Source organism: Takifugu rubripes, chromosome 9 (genome assembly GCF_901000725.2).
Source record: "Takifugu rubripes chromosome 9, fTakRub1.2, whole genome shotgun sequence".
Taxonomy (NCBI): domain Eukaryota; kingdom Metazoa; phylum Chordata; class Actinopteri; order Tetraodontiformes; family Tetraodontidae; genus Takifugu; species Takifugu rubripes.
Window position 1 is genome coordinate 6,665,637 of NC_042293.1, and position 14,551 is coordinate 6,680,187.

The following is a 14,551-nucleotide window of genomic DNA, read 5'->3' on the forward strand; positions in this document are numbered from 1 at the left end:
AATTTTGTAATTAAAATCTTGGTACCTTGTATGAGAGTCTGGGTAATATTTGAGTGCATTAAGAAAGAGGCTAAACTCCTTCCATCAGCCAATATGTCACCAGTTTCTATGTTTCCTCATGTGAAAATATACATAAACCATGCCTCACTTTTAGGAAACACCAGCATATTTTTAAGCCTGGTTAAAACCATCCTTATCATCTGGACTCAAAATGTCAGTTTTTATCCAAAAACATATAACAACATATTTTTCTGACAGTCACTCTGGATTGTCGGAATAGCTTGTTTCTGTCTGGGCTGAACCATTGCACGTACCCCTGTGCCCGTTAACATCATTCTCACTCTTCTATTATAATTCCTTTATATTTCCATTCCCTTGCATCTTGTCTCCCTAAATAGCTGCTCTCTGCTCTTCCATCTATAAATCACCGGCTCTTTGTGGGCGCCTCTGCCTCGCCGTGATAACGTCCTCATCTCTGGCGGAGCTGTGGAGATTTATAGCCCTTTGATAAGCAACAAGCTAGCCATCACTCTCAGCCAAACGCGCTCACATTTATGCCTTTATGCTTATTGTGTTTGCCTGTTTTTTTATTTACACCCCCCCTCGTGGAGGTCCTCGCAGGCTGCCAGGGCGGGCAGCACCCGCTGCCTGTGTCATTATTTTCCATTAGATAAAGGAGTAAATGGCCCTGGAAGGGGGGGCTTCGATAGAGAGAAAAGAGGTGACGGTTTATCACGTCGGTGTGGAGAGTGTCTCTTTGTTTGTTCCTTAATTCTGCTTAATTGGCAGTCAAAGGAATTTATCACCAAGAAGAGACATGACAAACACATCAGTCCTGTTTTCAAGTGTCAGGTCAGATTAACGTTGTAGCGCCATTCACTGGACTGCTGACGGCGATGATGCGAAGGGTTGGGTAAAGACGGCAGCTCAGAAGTGTCAAACTAAACACAAAACTCTCAACAGAACGAGCTGCTCATAATCGATCAGCATGCGTTTCGGGGATGTCTCGCAGAGTCAGTGGGGATGTTGATTAATGTGAAACTAGAGGCAACTTCAGGGTGACCTTTGACCAAGAGGCTGCAGGAGAGGATGACGGGATGAACCGAAGCAGCGTTGCACCACCTGACGCTGGAACATCAACCACACTCTGGCTTTAACTGTTGGTTCCCAATTCAGTCTGGAATAAGACTTTTTAGCCTTGAAATATGGACACAAACAGTCAGAGGAAGACAATCAGGCTAGCAAGAGAGGGTGAGTTGACTAACTGTTGTCTCAGTGATACGACATACTTCCCGAAGACACCCTGAAGTGATGCAGGAGGCTAAAAGGTGGTTGTGAGATGACTGATGTTTGGCTCTGCCATGTCCAGGCTGCGAGGTGTTTCAGCCCGGTGCGTCCGTCAGCCATCAGCTGGGCTCCTGCTCTGCCTGTTCTGCACCGCCTGTTTGTTATCAACATGCACAGATGTCTACTGACAGGCGAGTCCTGACCGAGGTGGAGCCAAGGGAGCAGCGGCTAATGTTGCATGAAGTCAGCGTATGGCGTCCATGCAGGTCGTTATTTACATTTGAAAGATATACGTCCTGATGGCCGTTTCCGCTTATTATCATGTCAGCCAGATTGACTCCGGGCTAAATTAGCCAAAGCTTGATTTATAACCTTGTCCTGCAGTAACGCGCGGCTTCATGGGCGATGGAGCTCTGAAAGGAAGGAGCCCGATTAAGCAAATCAAAGTAATTATCAGGAAAATGTGCTGCGGCGGTGGACCGGGAGGCCACATTTTACTCTAATTCTTCTGTCTGTGACAAAGTGGAACATTGTGTCGGGCCTCCGTTTGGGTCAGGAGATGGAGCTCACGGCCTCGGGAGACATCCTCCTGAGATTCCAGCCTCCGATAATATGCAAACAACCTGAAATATTCTTGTTTTGTCTGTTTTCTTTTGGATACTACAGACCTGAGGAATTGCTGCAGTTTATAAGTATTTCTTTTGAGTGTAAGGGGTCCATAGTTTGCATTAAAACTGCTGAAGACACTGAAGGAGAGCATTTCATCAGGGATTATCATCTCAGGAGGAACTCTCACTGCGTTCTCATGAAGGACTCTCATTTAAGCCATTAAGAAGTCCTCACTGGTCTTCTTTTATTCTATAAGCAGGTGTAACATCAACAGTGAAACTCAGGGTTAGGGTTGATTCCCTCCAGGTTGGCCGATGCAGTCACTAACATGCCACCAGTTATCTCTCCTGGCTAATATAGTAATGGATTTGGATGAGTAAACAAACAAACAGCTGAGAAGAGAGAGTTCAGAAGCCAAACTTCCTCTGACGGACACTGGAGCATGCGATAATAATATCAGTTTCAGATTTTCTGAGCAGTAGCCGGAGGCTCATCTTATCAGGCTTGAGCATCTTCACACACACAAACACACTCAGAGCACGAGACGGAGCTCTGCTAATCGCCTCAGTTTCCCTCCATTATCAGCCTACAAGATCAGCCTGTTCTTCCGATTTAACAACAACCAGAAAACACAAAAAAAAAGGTTTCCACAAATGTCAAAAAAAAAATTAATTTCAGTTAAAGTGAAGCCGCTTATTGAGACGACGGTGCCAGTGGTGAAATCTGGAGGCGCTGTTGCTGTAACGCCGTCCAACGTTGCAGCCAAGCACAGCGAAATGGGAGAACAAAACATCTTGATGCCCTCTGGTGGATGGTTCCAGTAAAAATAATCAGGTCTGATTTGGATTTTTTAAAGAGGACAAAAAAAGCCAAAAAATTAATCACAACTGAAGTGAAAACAGACAGTGATGAAGAGGAACTGGGAGGAAGGTGTAATGTTGTTGTAGAAATGATCAACAAACCGATGTGGTTGTTGTCTTCCAGGGTTCCTTTGTGTAATTTGTGATGTTGATTCTTTTCACAAGTATCTTGTTGAAAACTCAAGTTGTAAATTCAAGCAAACATGTTTTAGTGTTCTAGTTTCTGGACTCAGTCGATGGGATTTTTGTTTACGAGCAGCTTTTATTCTGAAGGGAATTTCCGCGGTGTTGTTTTTCTTTTCAACCTCTTGGAAAAACAGGATATGGTGCATCGCTGTTCCTCTTCATCTCCATGTTTTCCTCCTCCTCTGGTCCGTTGTGGGACTGTTTATTGTCCGAGTGAATATTTCATGACTCGGGTGTCTCGTCCGCGGGGCCGCGGCTTCAAACCGGCACTCACTGAACGCATGAATAAGTGAGAGGAAACAACAGGAGAGGCGGCAGGTGAATCCAGAGCTGTCATGCCTTCAACTGAAGAGTCAGACGGACAGGTCACGCGTCCGCCTGTCCAGGATTTAACCCAACCCAAAAGGGTAACAGACTCTTGTTCTGAGGGACATCAGTGTCAGCATCAGCTAATAGGTTCTTGTCAATTAAACTACTGTACTGTGTCCTAACTGTGTTAAATTGTTCTCATTTTACATTGAATTCACACTGAAGTTCTCGTTCTTAGGCAGCATTACATGTCTGCCCCCTGGTGGTAGGTGGAGGCATAAAACAATGATCCACCTCCCTCTTACTTAAAGTTCTGAAAAATGTTTTAGTAAGGCAGCAAGATTCTATGTAAATGTTCTATTTGAGAACTGCTGAGAACTTCACAGAGGAACATCGGAACCTTTAAAGGCTGATTCTAGCATATTAGCTGAGTGTCTGTGAGGAGAATTTACTGGATAATTCTGATAATCATGTTCTGATTAAAGCGTACAGCTGTCTTGAAACAGCAATATATATTAATTTTTTTGATGATAATGCAGCCACTCTTCTGGTCCCCCTTTATTTTATAGTAGCAGCATGAAATAGAATCATTTTCTGTAAATGCGTACTGATGGAGCGGCACATCCTGAGGGTTCTTTATTGAATGTTTGGAGGAGTTAGACAGCAGGAATTAGACCCATCCCGTCTGTGTTTGTTTAAAAACTGAGCATGTGATTCTGGAATTTACTGGGAGTTTCACAATTAAGATCAGTATCAGCCTTTGACTTGATCCTCTTATAAGGCTGATCCAGACTATGACAACTCCATTACCCATAATCCTCTGATAGCCAAGATGGTGTGACACCGATTTGACCTATGTGAATCCATAACGTTAAGACAGGAATGATAAATATGATGGGTTTTCTGTGAAATCCCTGTTTTTGAAGCTTTGGCATTCAGATAAACATTTTGGCATCTTCATCGTCTTTGTTTTCCAGTAAACTTCAGGTCAGTCAACCATGTGATTACAGAGCAGCGAGAGGCATCCGTGGCTAACGCTGCTGATAAATATCCCCATCCAATTACAAGATGTAATAATTTTGCACTCAAGTTGGTAATGAGGTCTAATGCTGGCCCCGTATGATAATTCCCCCTCCGGATGCGGGCTTGATCAGATGTTGAGCTTTGTAATTAGACTGGCAGAAAATCATTATTTGGTGTTCAAATAGAAAATGAGGTTGGTGGGAAGTCAATTTGGTGTGGCTCTGTGAAGCGTAGACGGGATTTTAATGATTTAATTACAGTTGTAAGCTCCTTGGATGAGGCTCGAGTCGAGTGGAGACACTTGGCCGAGCTCCTGGAGCCGGGGGAGGAGGTGGGGGTGGTGGTGGTGGAGGACGGGGAAGTGGAAGCTAAATGAGCTCTTAGCATCAGTTTAGGAACACATAGAGAGGTGTGATGGCAGCCCGACTACAGGTTATGACGTTTTATCCCAGTAGGGCATGAAAACATTGTCGTGGTTCTTCCTTCAGGAAAGAGAACGTTGCTATCAGATGAAGGAACATGTGACAGATGCTCACCTGAGGACTCTCAGAGTGCGTGCAACCTCACTGACCATCAACCATGCAGAAGCAACAACATGTAAATTTATTTGGAGGGCATTTTTTTTGCATTTCAATATACTTATTTTAAATATCACAAAAGAATATTTTTACTTTTTGGCTGATTTATATTATACATCTGGATTATATTGAGTCAGACATATTTAAAATTTGTAGCTTTCTCACTTTGTTCTTTATTTTCTAAATGTACTTATGAATGTAATAATTTTATATTTTGTTAGAGGTTATTTTATTATGTCTAGAGTCTTTTAAACAGGCATATTTATACTTTTTGGAAGCAGAAGAGTCTGCCCATGGTGGCTGGCTGCAGGATGACTCTTAGAGTCTTTTAATGCATTAAAAAGGGATCAACTCATTTCAAATAACACAATTTGAATTCATCATAACTCTAAAAATGAGATATTGGCAGATTTATGAATACCACAAAAAACAAAAGAGTCGAGGTTAATTCAGCCTCTTGGATCTGACTTCTTAACAGCGCTGGAAAGTTTGGAGGAGATTATGGAAGGATCAGGCAGCCAAGAGTCAAAGAGTCGGAGATGATTTGATATGACCATCAGGGATCTGCGTAGTGACACACACCTCTGTCATCCACACACTCACCTGCCCACACGCTTACATAAATAATGCTGTTTCCATTTACATACAGATGGCAGGTTTCATGCATTAATCATTTCAGGGGCCGAAAGCTGTGAGCAGTGAATGAATCAGGAGGCGTTTCACTGAGGATTATCCAGAGAGGCTGAGTGGAGCATAATGGAGCTCTGATTGCTTTCCTATTGAGGGTAAAAGTGCTTTCATTTTGGCCTGTCATCTCTCATAAACCTTTACTGCACTCGGGAGGTTTGTGAGCTCGTCTGGGACGGCGTCGGCATCACAGAAACTGTTCAAGGCTGATGCAAAAACAACTGGGTTTAAGCTCAACTACTGCACTGGAGTACACCGCTAAAATCCTCCTCTTCATCATCATCATTATAACACGGTTCCGCGGCGGCCTCCTCAGCTAAAGTCCTCCCATATGGCAGCAGCTGAGGGTGTACTTATGGTTTCCAGGCCTGTTTTTCCTCTTCCATCCACACTGTTTCTCAGCCTCACTGAGAGCGGCACTTCTGGCTCTCTGCAGGCCTGCTGGGCACACCTTTACACCAACGACCATCTTACCCCACAGCGGCGGCAGCCAGCGCCACTAACTGACAGGCTGCCTGCCAGTGAGCGACGCTCTGCTGTGAACAAGTGAATGTCACAACCAGTATCACACAAACACAGCTGTGCTCCAAGGTTGAGATGTGGCTGCAGTTCAGCAGTGTTTGAAGGTTCTCCGAGCAGAGGGAAGGAGCAAACGTCAGCACTTCAGCCTGAGTAGTTGATGTGAATCATCCTCTCACACCTCTGATGTGGCCTTAAGCTCTTTAGGTCACTGACTGGGAGCCATGGCAACAGCCATTTTGGGCCAAATAATCAGTCCTGAGTCTTTTTCACAGCGCCGACTCGTGAGAGGTCGAAGGTCATAACATTGCCCCAATGATAAGGAGGGAGTCTAGACACTCATCTACTCCATTCTGATACCACCCAACCTGTTTGAGGACTCCTAGGGACCAGTCGTCTTCTGCAAAGACTCGTTTTAAAAGCTTGTTGTTCGTATAGATGTTAATTATTCCCCTTCACTGGGAAGGGTGGGGGGGCGTGGTCGTAGCGCAGAAATTTTCACTCCAGTGACTTTATCTGAGATCATGACAGCCTGTTTAGGATTACACATACACACACACACACACCAATGTGGATCTGAGTGACACACCTGACTAACCTGGAAACTCTGGATCTCTTTATACAGATAATGAATTTGCATTTGTTGTGCATGGGTGTGTATGTTTGTGTGTTCCCATTAAGCAAGTGTTGTGAAAGCTCAGTGGCCTTTAGTCACACATGGACTAAATCACAGCCTGGACTAATTTGCTCATTAAGCAGAGTGAGTGTTTGTTAGTATTTAAGTATGTCCTCCCACCAATCACATCATTTCCTGCTCATAATTTACACAAACGGCGCCGGTCCGCCTTATTAAGGGAGATAATGAGCTTCACGCTCTGAGTCAACCAATAGAAACTAATGAAGATGTTAATGAGAGAGTGAAAGAGAGCGGGACGGTGAAAGGTGTTAAACTGTGTCAAACATTCACTACCAGACTGTTCAAATGATTTTTTTTTCCTTCAGAGCTGAAAGTCACAACAATGGGGTCAAACACATTTTTAAAGAGCAACATGTAAATCTTTCATTAGACTGTCTCGTTAACAAACTGTTTAAAGCTGATAAACCGCAGCACAACCAGACATCCACAGCCAAACATATTACGCTACTACCCCCGGGGGGGGGGGCTTTTCCAGTGGAGGGGATGCCTGTAACATCATGAGTTCCCCACTGCTGTGATATGAATCAAAACAATCCAAAAAAAGAAAACAAGTCAACAGTAGTTGTTGGGTTCACCTTCTAAAGGTCAGGTGAAGCTTCACCGGATACAGAGAGGAACCAGTTCGGATTGTGGCAGATGTTTCACACCTGAAGGTCCCACATGTAACGACCTGCAGATCGACTCTCAAAGTCCAGGTTGAGTTGTCCTTGACTGCGGGACCGAGACAGACGCAGGGACGGAAGGACGTGACATTGCCCGTATTTCCCCCGAGAGATCCTCCCACCTGGCAATGCAGCAACAGTCATGTAAATGCTCAAATGTGACACATCTGCGTAATGTTCCCATGGCAGGAAGGACAAACTTGATCCCCACCTGACTGCAGGTCTGGTTTCTGGAAGACATTGGAGGAGCCGCTCCAGTAGTGGGCGGCGATCTTCCCGTGATAATCTCTGATGTTGGTTTTAGCATCTAAAGTAAACAAACACAAGGGAAATTTTGACCATTAGGAATAAAACACTTCTGATTCTGGGGTAAAATGATGAATTACATGGATCCAGAACCATCAAAGATTTCAGGTAAAGTTCTTCAAAGTCAGATCTCCGTTCAGAAATTCTACCCCAGGACTCAAACTCAGCCTCATCAGTCACACAGGTAAACCTGCTGAAGTTGTTTCTCTAACATCTGTAGAAATCCCTTTAAACAGCTGGATGTGAGCTGGAGGTGTGACACGGCACCCCCGCAGATGTATCCTCAGTCCGCCTGCCTCCTGACGGTGGAATGCAAACCTTTTGGCTCAGGTGTTTGGTGTCTCCATTTCCTGCAGGATGATGTATAACCTGCATGGCGGATTAGAGGCTCCAGCGGCTTGGCTTGATGAGGATGTCGGAACCTCAGTCATCGTGTTGCAGCGCAGAGGAAGACGTTCTCGAGTTCCTCACTGGGATGCTCGAAGGATAATGGTTTCACTGTAACCGACTCTGGTCATTACTGTCGGTTTAACTCCCACTGACTCCTCGCCCACCTGCGTAAAACGTGGTTTATGAACCCACCGCTGCTTCTACCAGAAATACAACCGCACCTCCTGCTGCAGAGGGGAGGCCTCAGGAAACTCACCAGCAGCTCCTCAACTGAAGTTTGTACTTCCGAACTGGGAAAGTAGGAAAAAACCCTTCTAGAATGAGTTCAGACCAGACAGAAACCAGTAGATCCTTGCAGGTTTCCATGGTGATTCTTAGTCACTCAGTCAAAGCTTTGGGGCTTTTTGTTTAGTAGAGTCATTAAACATGGCGAGAGACGACCAGTAGACAGAAACGCCTCTCCACCTCGGCGGCCGCAGCGTCCAGCCTGTTGTTTAAGAGACATGAAGCCCCCCCCCCTTAATGAGGATCTGTCGACATTAACAGTCATGAACTCAGCCCACCTCATCCTTCCCCCAGACAGAAAGAGTGTGTGTGTGTGGGCGACCTGTCAGTCTGGGTGTTGGGGGGGTCTTTTGTCAGACAGCAGCGATCTGCATCAATGCCTCCTTTCAGAATCTCTGAGGCATGAAGAAAAATCCCAGTTTGATTCTGAATGTGAGATTTTAAATGTGAATAAAATCTTGACACAGAACTATAATTGGACAGTTCTGGTTTAACCGATCAAAATCATTCTCATAGTGATGATGCAAACAGACCTTTGCTGGTTCCTAAATCTTGACTAAACATCGCCAGGAGCTTCAAACCTGACAACCTCCCCTCCTGGGCGTTGTAACATAAAGAGACTCACTGTAAATGTGGATCAAAGCGTGGACGACATGCTGGTGCCCGTGGATGGAGGCGAGGTGGAGCGCAGTATAACCCTGCAAATGAAACACAGAAAACTGTTTTCCTGCAGATGTTAAAGGTCTGTTTCACCATCGGCTGATCCACGGATGCTGTTTCTGTGGAATTAACTACTGTACATCTGGTAAAGTCTGCTCCACACCAACAACTAGAGCTTTGACTCCTCTGTGAGGGTTGGCCTGACCTAAACCACAGTCTAAAATCATTGAAATAAAGGTGACAAACATGCATCTGGACCTCAGTACAGAGATCAGACAACGCAGGAGAAAAAAGGGGCAGAAACAATTAGACAGGTGAGATAATTAGACAGGTGAGGGAGCAAGTGAAGTCAGAACACTCTTAGCTATATGGAACCAATAACAAATACATAAACTAATAAAACAAACCAAATATCTAAATTTACAGGCTATCGGGTCACATGTGCCTTTATGGACAGAACTTGTATTTTTCCCCAGTTTCCATCATTTCCTGTCTCAACGTGAAACAGAAAGAAACCTTCAGCATCGATAAAAGATGGATCCTGTCAGCTACAGCAACGCTTTCATTCTCTTTCGTTCGTTTCCTTGTCTGTCTAGAAGAATCCATCTCCACGTCCTTCATCCCAGCACAGGAAAATCCTCTTCGCGCTCCGGCACCAATCGTTTGTACGTGCATTAACCCTGGCCACTGACGGCTGAATCGGCATCCGTCATCCTGAGCTGCTGTCAGTCGGAGCTGAACAAACGCCGGCGGCCTGTCAGTCCACGCTGGAGTCAAATGACAGCAGGACCATTTGAAGTCAGTGCTGATTAGGAGAAGGGGTCTGTAGTTTATGGAGCGCCGTTCTGTTAAACTCTCGTCAGCGTCCTGACTGTTAAGATGCCCTGGAGGCTCTTTGATGTGAACAACAGAAAGAGGCAATCAAAAGCGTTGAAATGGCGAGCTGTCGCTGCTGTCAACGTCTTTACCGTCACACAGAGATACACGTTACATCTGTGCATCTAAAGGTGATAATATACAGTCTTTAGGAAGTCGCGAGCCTGCCGTGATTAAAGACACTTCCTGTTTGTTGTCCTCAGGCTGGCGTTGTTGGGATAAATAGCAGATAAATACAAGCGTGCAGATGATGAAAACGCATCAGCAGGACTTCCCGGTGACACGGAGATGTCTCTGTAACAGTTTGACCTTTGGCTGAAATGACGAACCGCTTTCATGTGTTTATATTTTTATATCAGAGGTAAAGGTCAGCTTGGCAGGAGGTCCACAGCACGAGGGAGGATCACAGCAAGGCAACAGACCTCAGACGGCGTCAACAGCAGCTAATAATACTCCATCAGATGGAACATAAACGTGGCCGTGGACAGGAGAGTGTGGGAAACTTTACTGTGTTCATTAGGACTTCAAATGGCTTTGCTTTTCCATCCACATTACCAGGGGATTTACAGTATGCATAGGTTGCATGTTTCCAACTAAGATATGGATATAGGAGGGAAGTTTGACGGACAGGCATTTTTGACCTTCCAACCTGTTCGCTGATTCAAAATGATAAAAAAAACAAAGTGCTTTGGTTGTGTGTCTCCAGCAAATGTAAATTGAGGTAAATAGAGAGCTAAATAAATGACTTCAGGCAGTGATCTACGTTGTGTTTTAGTCCCCCCACAACTATAAATTTAAGGAGGGGGCTTAGCCAGCCTCTGATTGGCCAAGACAGGACAGAGCCTTCTGCTGGCTATCATTGTGGTGAAATGAGCTGAGGTGAGCTGAATTAAAACATTGTGAGGACTGTGTTCAAACCACAGGACTGACTTTAAAGATGGATGCAGAATCCTTAAGATTTACCTTGAAATGAACTAAAATCTCACTGGTGTGAGTGAAGTCAGCTCTTAGAGGATGTGATCTGTGGTTGTACACATTTAAAAACACATTTGTGTTCATTACACATCACAAAAGTGCATTAAAGAGGACTTACCCCCTTCAGAGCATGGCGGGCCAAGCGTGCATGGAGGAGGTCAAAGAAAGGCAGCAGATCAAAGACATAGGCAGCACATCAAAGACACAAGCAGCAAACCCATTTCACACGGCCGCCAGAGGTAATTGGACTAAAGTAAATATTTGTCAGTGCGCCATTTGCTTAAAGAGCGTGACACCTAAAGAGTTTGACGGCTCATCTTTGTGCAGATTTGTGGAGCTCTAAAGGTTCCCAAGCTCACTTACATGCTGCGGCAGTGGTGATGGAGCAGGTGGAATGGGGGAAAAGAGAGAGAGAAGAGGCAGTTAGTGTTAAAGAAAAGACAAATGTGTGTTTTTAACACAAATGATGCAAGATAACACACACTCACACAAGTATTCCTAAATAAACACACGTGAACTCACAGTTTGACTCCGTGGTTCATTCTGATGTCACATTCTGCTTATTCAAAAAACCGCCAACTCGTGGAAAGCCATTAGAAAAGCAGCGAAACGCCCCCAACAGATCTCTGCCTCACTGTTTCCTGTTAATTCCGTTCTATGGATTATTGATTCTTGATCTGCTGCATTACCTCCTCAAAAACTACAGACAAAAAGTAATTATGTAATTATGGTGACAATAAGTGACTTGTCTGGCTTGCTTTGCTCTGCTGGGTCTTCAACATTATCTCCTACGTGCACGTCGTCACCATCTTCATGGTCATTGTCATCAGCAGCAGCAGCAGAGGGAGGATGGGAGATAAACACTGAGAGAAGTAGATGCTAAATTGAATTCTGCAGCTCTTGGCTGTCTGGGAAGCCATTAAGTAATCAAAACATAGACCAAATCAACCAGAACACCCCCAATGTGTGTGTGTGTGTGTGTGTGAGAGAGTGTGTGTGTGAGAGAGTGTGTGTGTGTGTGAGTGAGTGAGAGAGAACTGCTCTGTCTCATGTGCCTTACAGCCGGCTGATAAAGTGTAACCTGAGATGGTAACATGTTAACCAGTCGAGCTAGCAGGCTGGGCTGTAACTAAGTGGTTTATCTTATTCTCCAAGTATCTATGGTATTAATCGTATTCAGTATTAAGACAGACAGCCTTATAAAGTATCCAAGACTGTGCTTTAAGGAGTAAATGCAGGGACCTCAACTTCAGGAGGCTTTTATTTTGAGAGGATCATAGAGAAATAATTTCAGTGGACAGTTTCTTTAAGTGAGATACGATGTGGTTGTTTATACAGGCAAGATCCAGGTACATATGTCAGGTGCTCCCTCTCTTTCTCTCTCTTGCACGTGCGCGCGCACACACACACACACACACACGGAGCTCACCGATTTGACGTTGACATCGGCTCCAGAGCAAAGCAACATGTCCACCACATCCTGACAGCCCTGCTTCGCTGCCCAGTGAAGGGCTGTCTGTATACACACACACACACACACACACACACACACAGAGTTTTCAACTATGTCCAAAATGTACTTTTAGGGAATTTTTCTATCGAGAATAATGATTTCCAAAAACTTTTCAGGTTTTGAAACTGGAAGCTGAGTTTATAATCTGTTGAAGCAACAATGTTTCCTCAGAGATACCAGCACAGATAGATGAGCAGAACACACGTCAGACCGGAACAAAACAGTCTGAATTCAGCTGTTTCCTTTAAAATGTGGACAATCGGCTCTGTGAAGCTTCCCAAATACTCACAAACGAATGTGATCACGGGCTTCAAATGTAAATCTTGTATGTAAGTATGTAAACATTTACACAATCTATTGAGACAGGACTTCACAAGGCTAACACACAGGAGGATGCTACGATCAGATTTATGAACATGACCATAGAATAAAACTTACAAACTTGATGGTTTCCAGTGATTTAGTGAGAGGACAAAAAAAAAAGAGAGACGTAACAAAGGAATGAATGTCTTTATGAGGTGATAAAAGCTGATCAGTGTTGCTAATATTAAAATGGTAATGACAGGCTGAAAGTGCTGCAGGTCGAGCTGTCTTTACGCTGACGTGACTTCACAGTGAAACGGTGACATTCCATTTTCCCACCTTTTTTGCACCTTCGACCGTCTCCTGTCACCGTCTGAGCCGGATTAAAGACGGGTAAACATCATTTCGCTGAGATCTGCACTTTTAAGATTAACGCTGCTTTCATGAGTTTTTCCCTGTCGGTGTTTGTGTGTTTGTGAGGCCTCAAAGCAGGCCGTTAGTTTTACAGATGACAGTGAACAGTGCACAGTTACAAGCATCAGCTTTGACTGATCCCCACTATTGATTATCGATAGACATTCCAGCAAGAAATCACTGAAGAAACAGTTGGAATGTTTTATTTTTGGTTTAGTTTAAACTGTTTTGTTTCTATAATCTAAAAAAATGTATAATAATTATCAGTTTTTACTTTTAAATGCAATTCTTATTATTTGTCTCTATTGGGCATTTTTGTAAATCAAAAAATTGAACCCTGCAGGTTTCAGCCTAGTGTAGACTGGTTTAGTTTAACCTTCAAACTGGGATTTTTCCACTCATGTTGCCACAGTAAATATTTCTTTCCGCTTTCTCAAGTTCACCTGAACCAGGGTTGTTACTGGAGGTTTATTTTGGTGGTACATGTCTGCAGGGGGGACGCTGCTGGGCCGTTCTGTCAGGACGGACTTTCATTAGAAGGTGTTAACTGAAACCTGCCTCGCCTTCCGACACTTGGCGAGATCGTGCCGGCCTCCACCTGAGCCTCACACTCACCTGAACACACACCAGCAGACCTGCTGTTTAAGGCCACGACTGATGGTTGTTTAGAGTTGGATCAGAAAAGAGTGAATTTTCTGCTATTTAACAGTGAATTTCTGAGAAGCAAATAAGTAGCTGAACAACGATCACTTACGAAAATCAGCACTTATGTTATGCTAATTCTAGGTCAACGGTTAGATTAGATTTATAGCTGCAGAGTCACTTTTACTGTCATGACCATAACTGGGGGACCTTAAATCCACATGCGGCTAATGTGACAGACGCCTGCGTGGCTCAGCAGGAAGCTGCCGCCGCCATTAAACTGTCGCGACCGCTATCGTCTTGCTCGCAGGGGGAGAAGACAGGGACCTGACGCTAACACGGCACCAGACGCCAACAGTAGGACCCTGCGCGCCGGGCATCTGTTGGACGGTTGGTGGTGGAGGAGTGACAGGCAAGATGAGTCTGAGCTGCAGATCTGAGAGCAGCAGGGAAAAGCACATCAAAAGCCGTAAATTTCACTCTTTCCATTTTGATCAAGTGAGGCATGAAAAGGAGGAGAGCATCACTCTGGAGTGGCGTGAGCGAGGGCTACTCCACTGATGTTGTTATTCTTGTACACGGAGGTCCCTGCAGCTAATGAGGGGAGGAGGGGGAGGCCATATGGAGGGGTCCTTTCTGCAGAAGCTTCTGAATAGGAAGCTTACGCTCAGGATGTTGTGTGAAATTCGACTTTTCAAAGCCGGCCTGCAACAGTTCCGCCATATGTTCCCGTTTGAAACGGCGTTCCCGTCACTATTGTGAAACCACGC

The 14,551-nt window shown here is 44.6% G+C and overlaps 1 protein-coding gene across 18 annotated transcripts in view; it reads right to left on the minus strand.

Annotated features, from left to right (window-relative positions):
* The window catches only part of LOC105416913 (ankyrin repeat domain-containing protein SOWAHC), a 42,589-nt gene that overhangs the window by 6,492 nt on the left and 21,546 nt on the right, over positions 1-14,551 (minus strand). For 7 of the 18 annotated variants that reach the window (XM_029841834.1, XM_029841832.1, XM_029841833.1 and 4 more), the window contains 6 exons: positions 12,339-12,425; positions 11,273-11,275; positions 11,028-11,030; positions 9,024-9,096; positions 7,629-7,724; positions 6,628-7,539 (listed from right to left, as the gene is read on the minus strand). In XM_029841834.1, coding sequence (XP_029697694.1) covers positions 7,397-7,539; positions 7,629-7,724; positions 9,024-9,096; positions 11,028-11,030; positions 11,273-11,275; positions 12,339-12,425 — 405 coding nt within the window. In that variant the 3' untranslated portion in view covers positions 6,628-7,396. Of the gene's footprint in view, positions 1-6,627; positions 7,540-7,623; positions 8,601-8,720; positions 8,794-9,023; positions 9,097-11,027; positions 11,031-11,272; positions 11,276-12,338; positions 12,426-14,551 lie in introns of those variants that run through there. The other 11 variants (XM_029841839.1, XM_029841838.1, XR_003889581.1 and 8 more) reach the window with 10 other exon arrangements.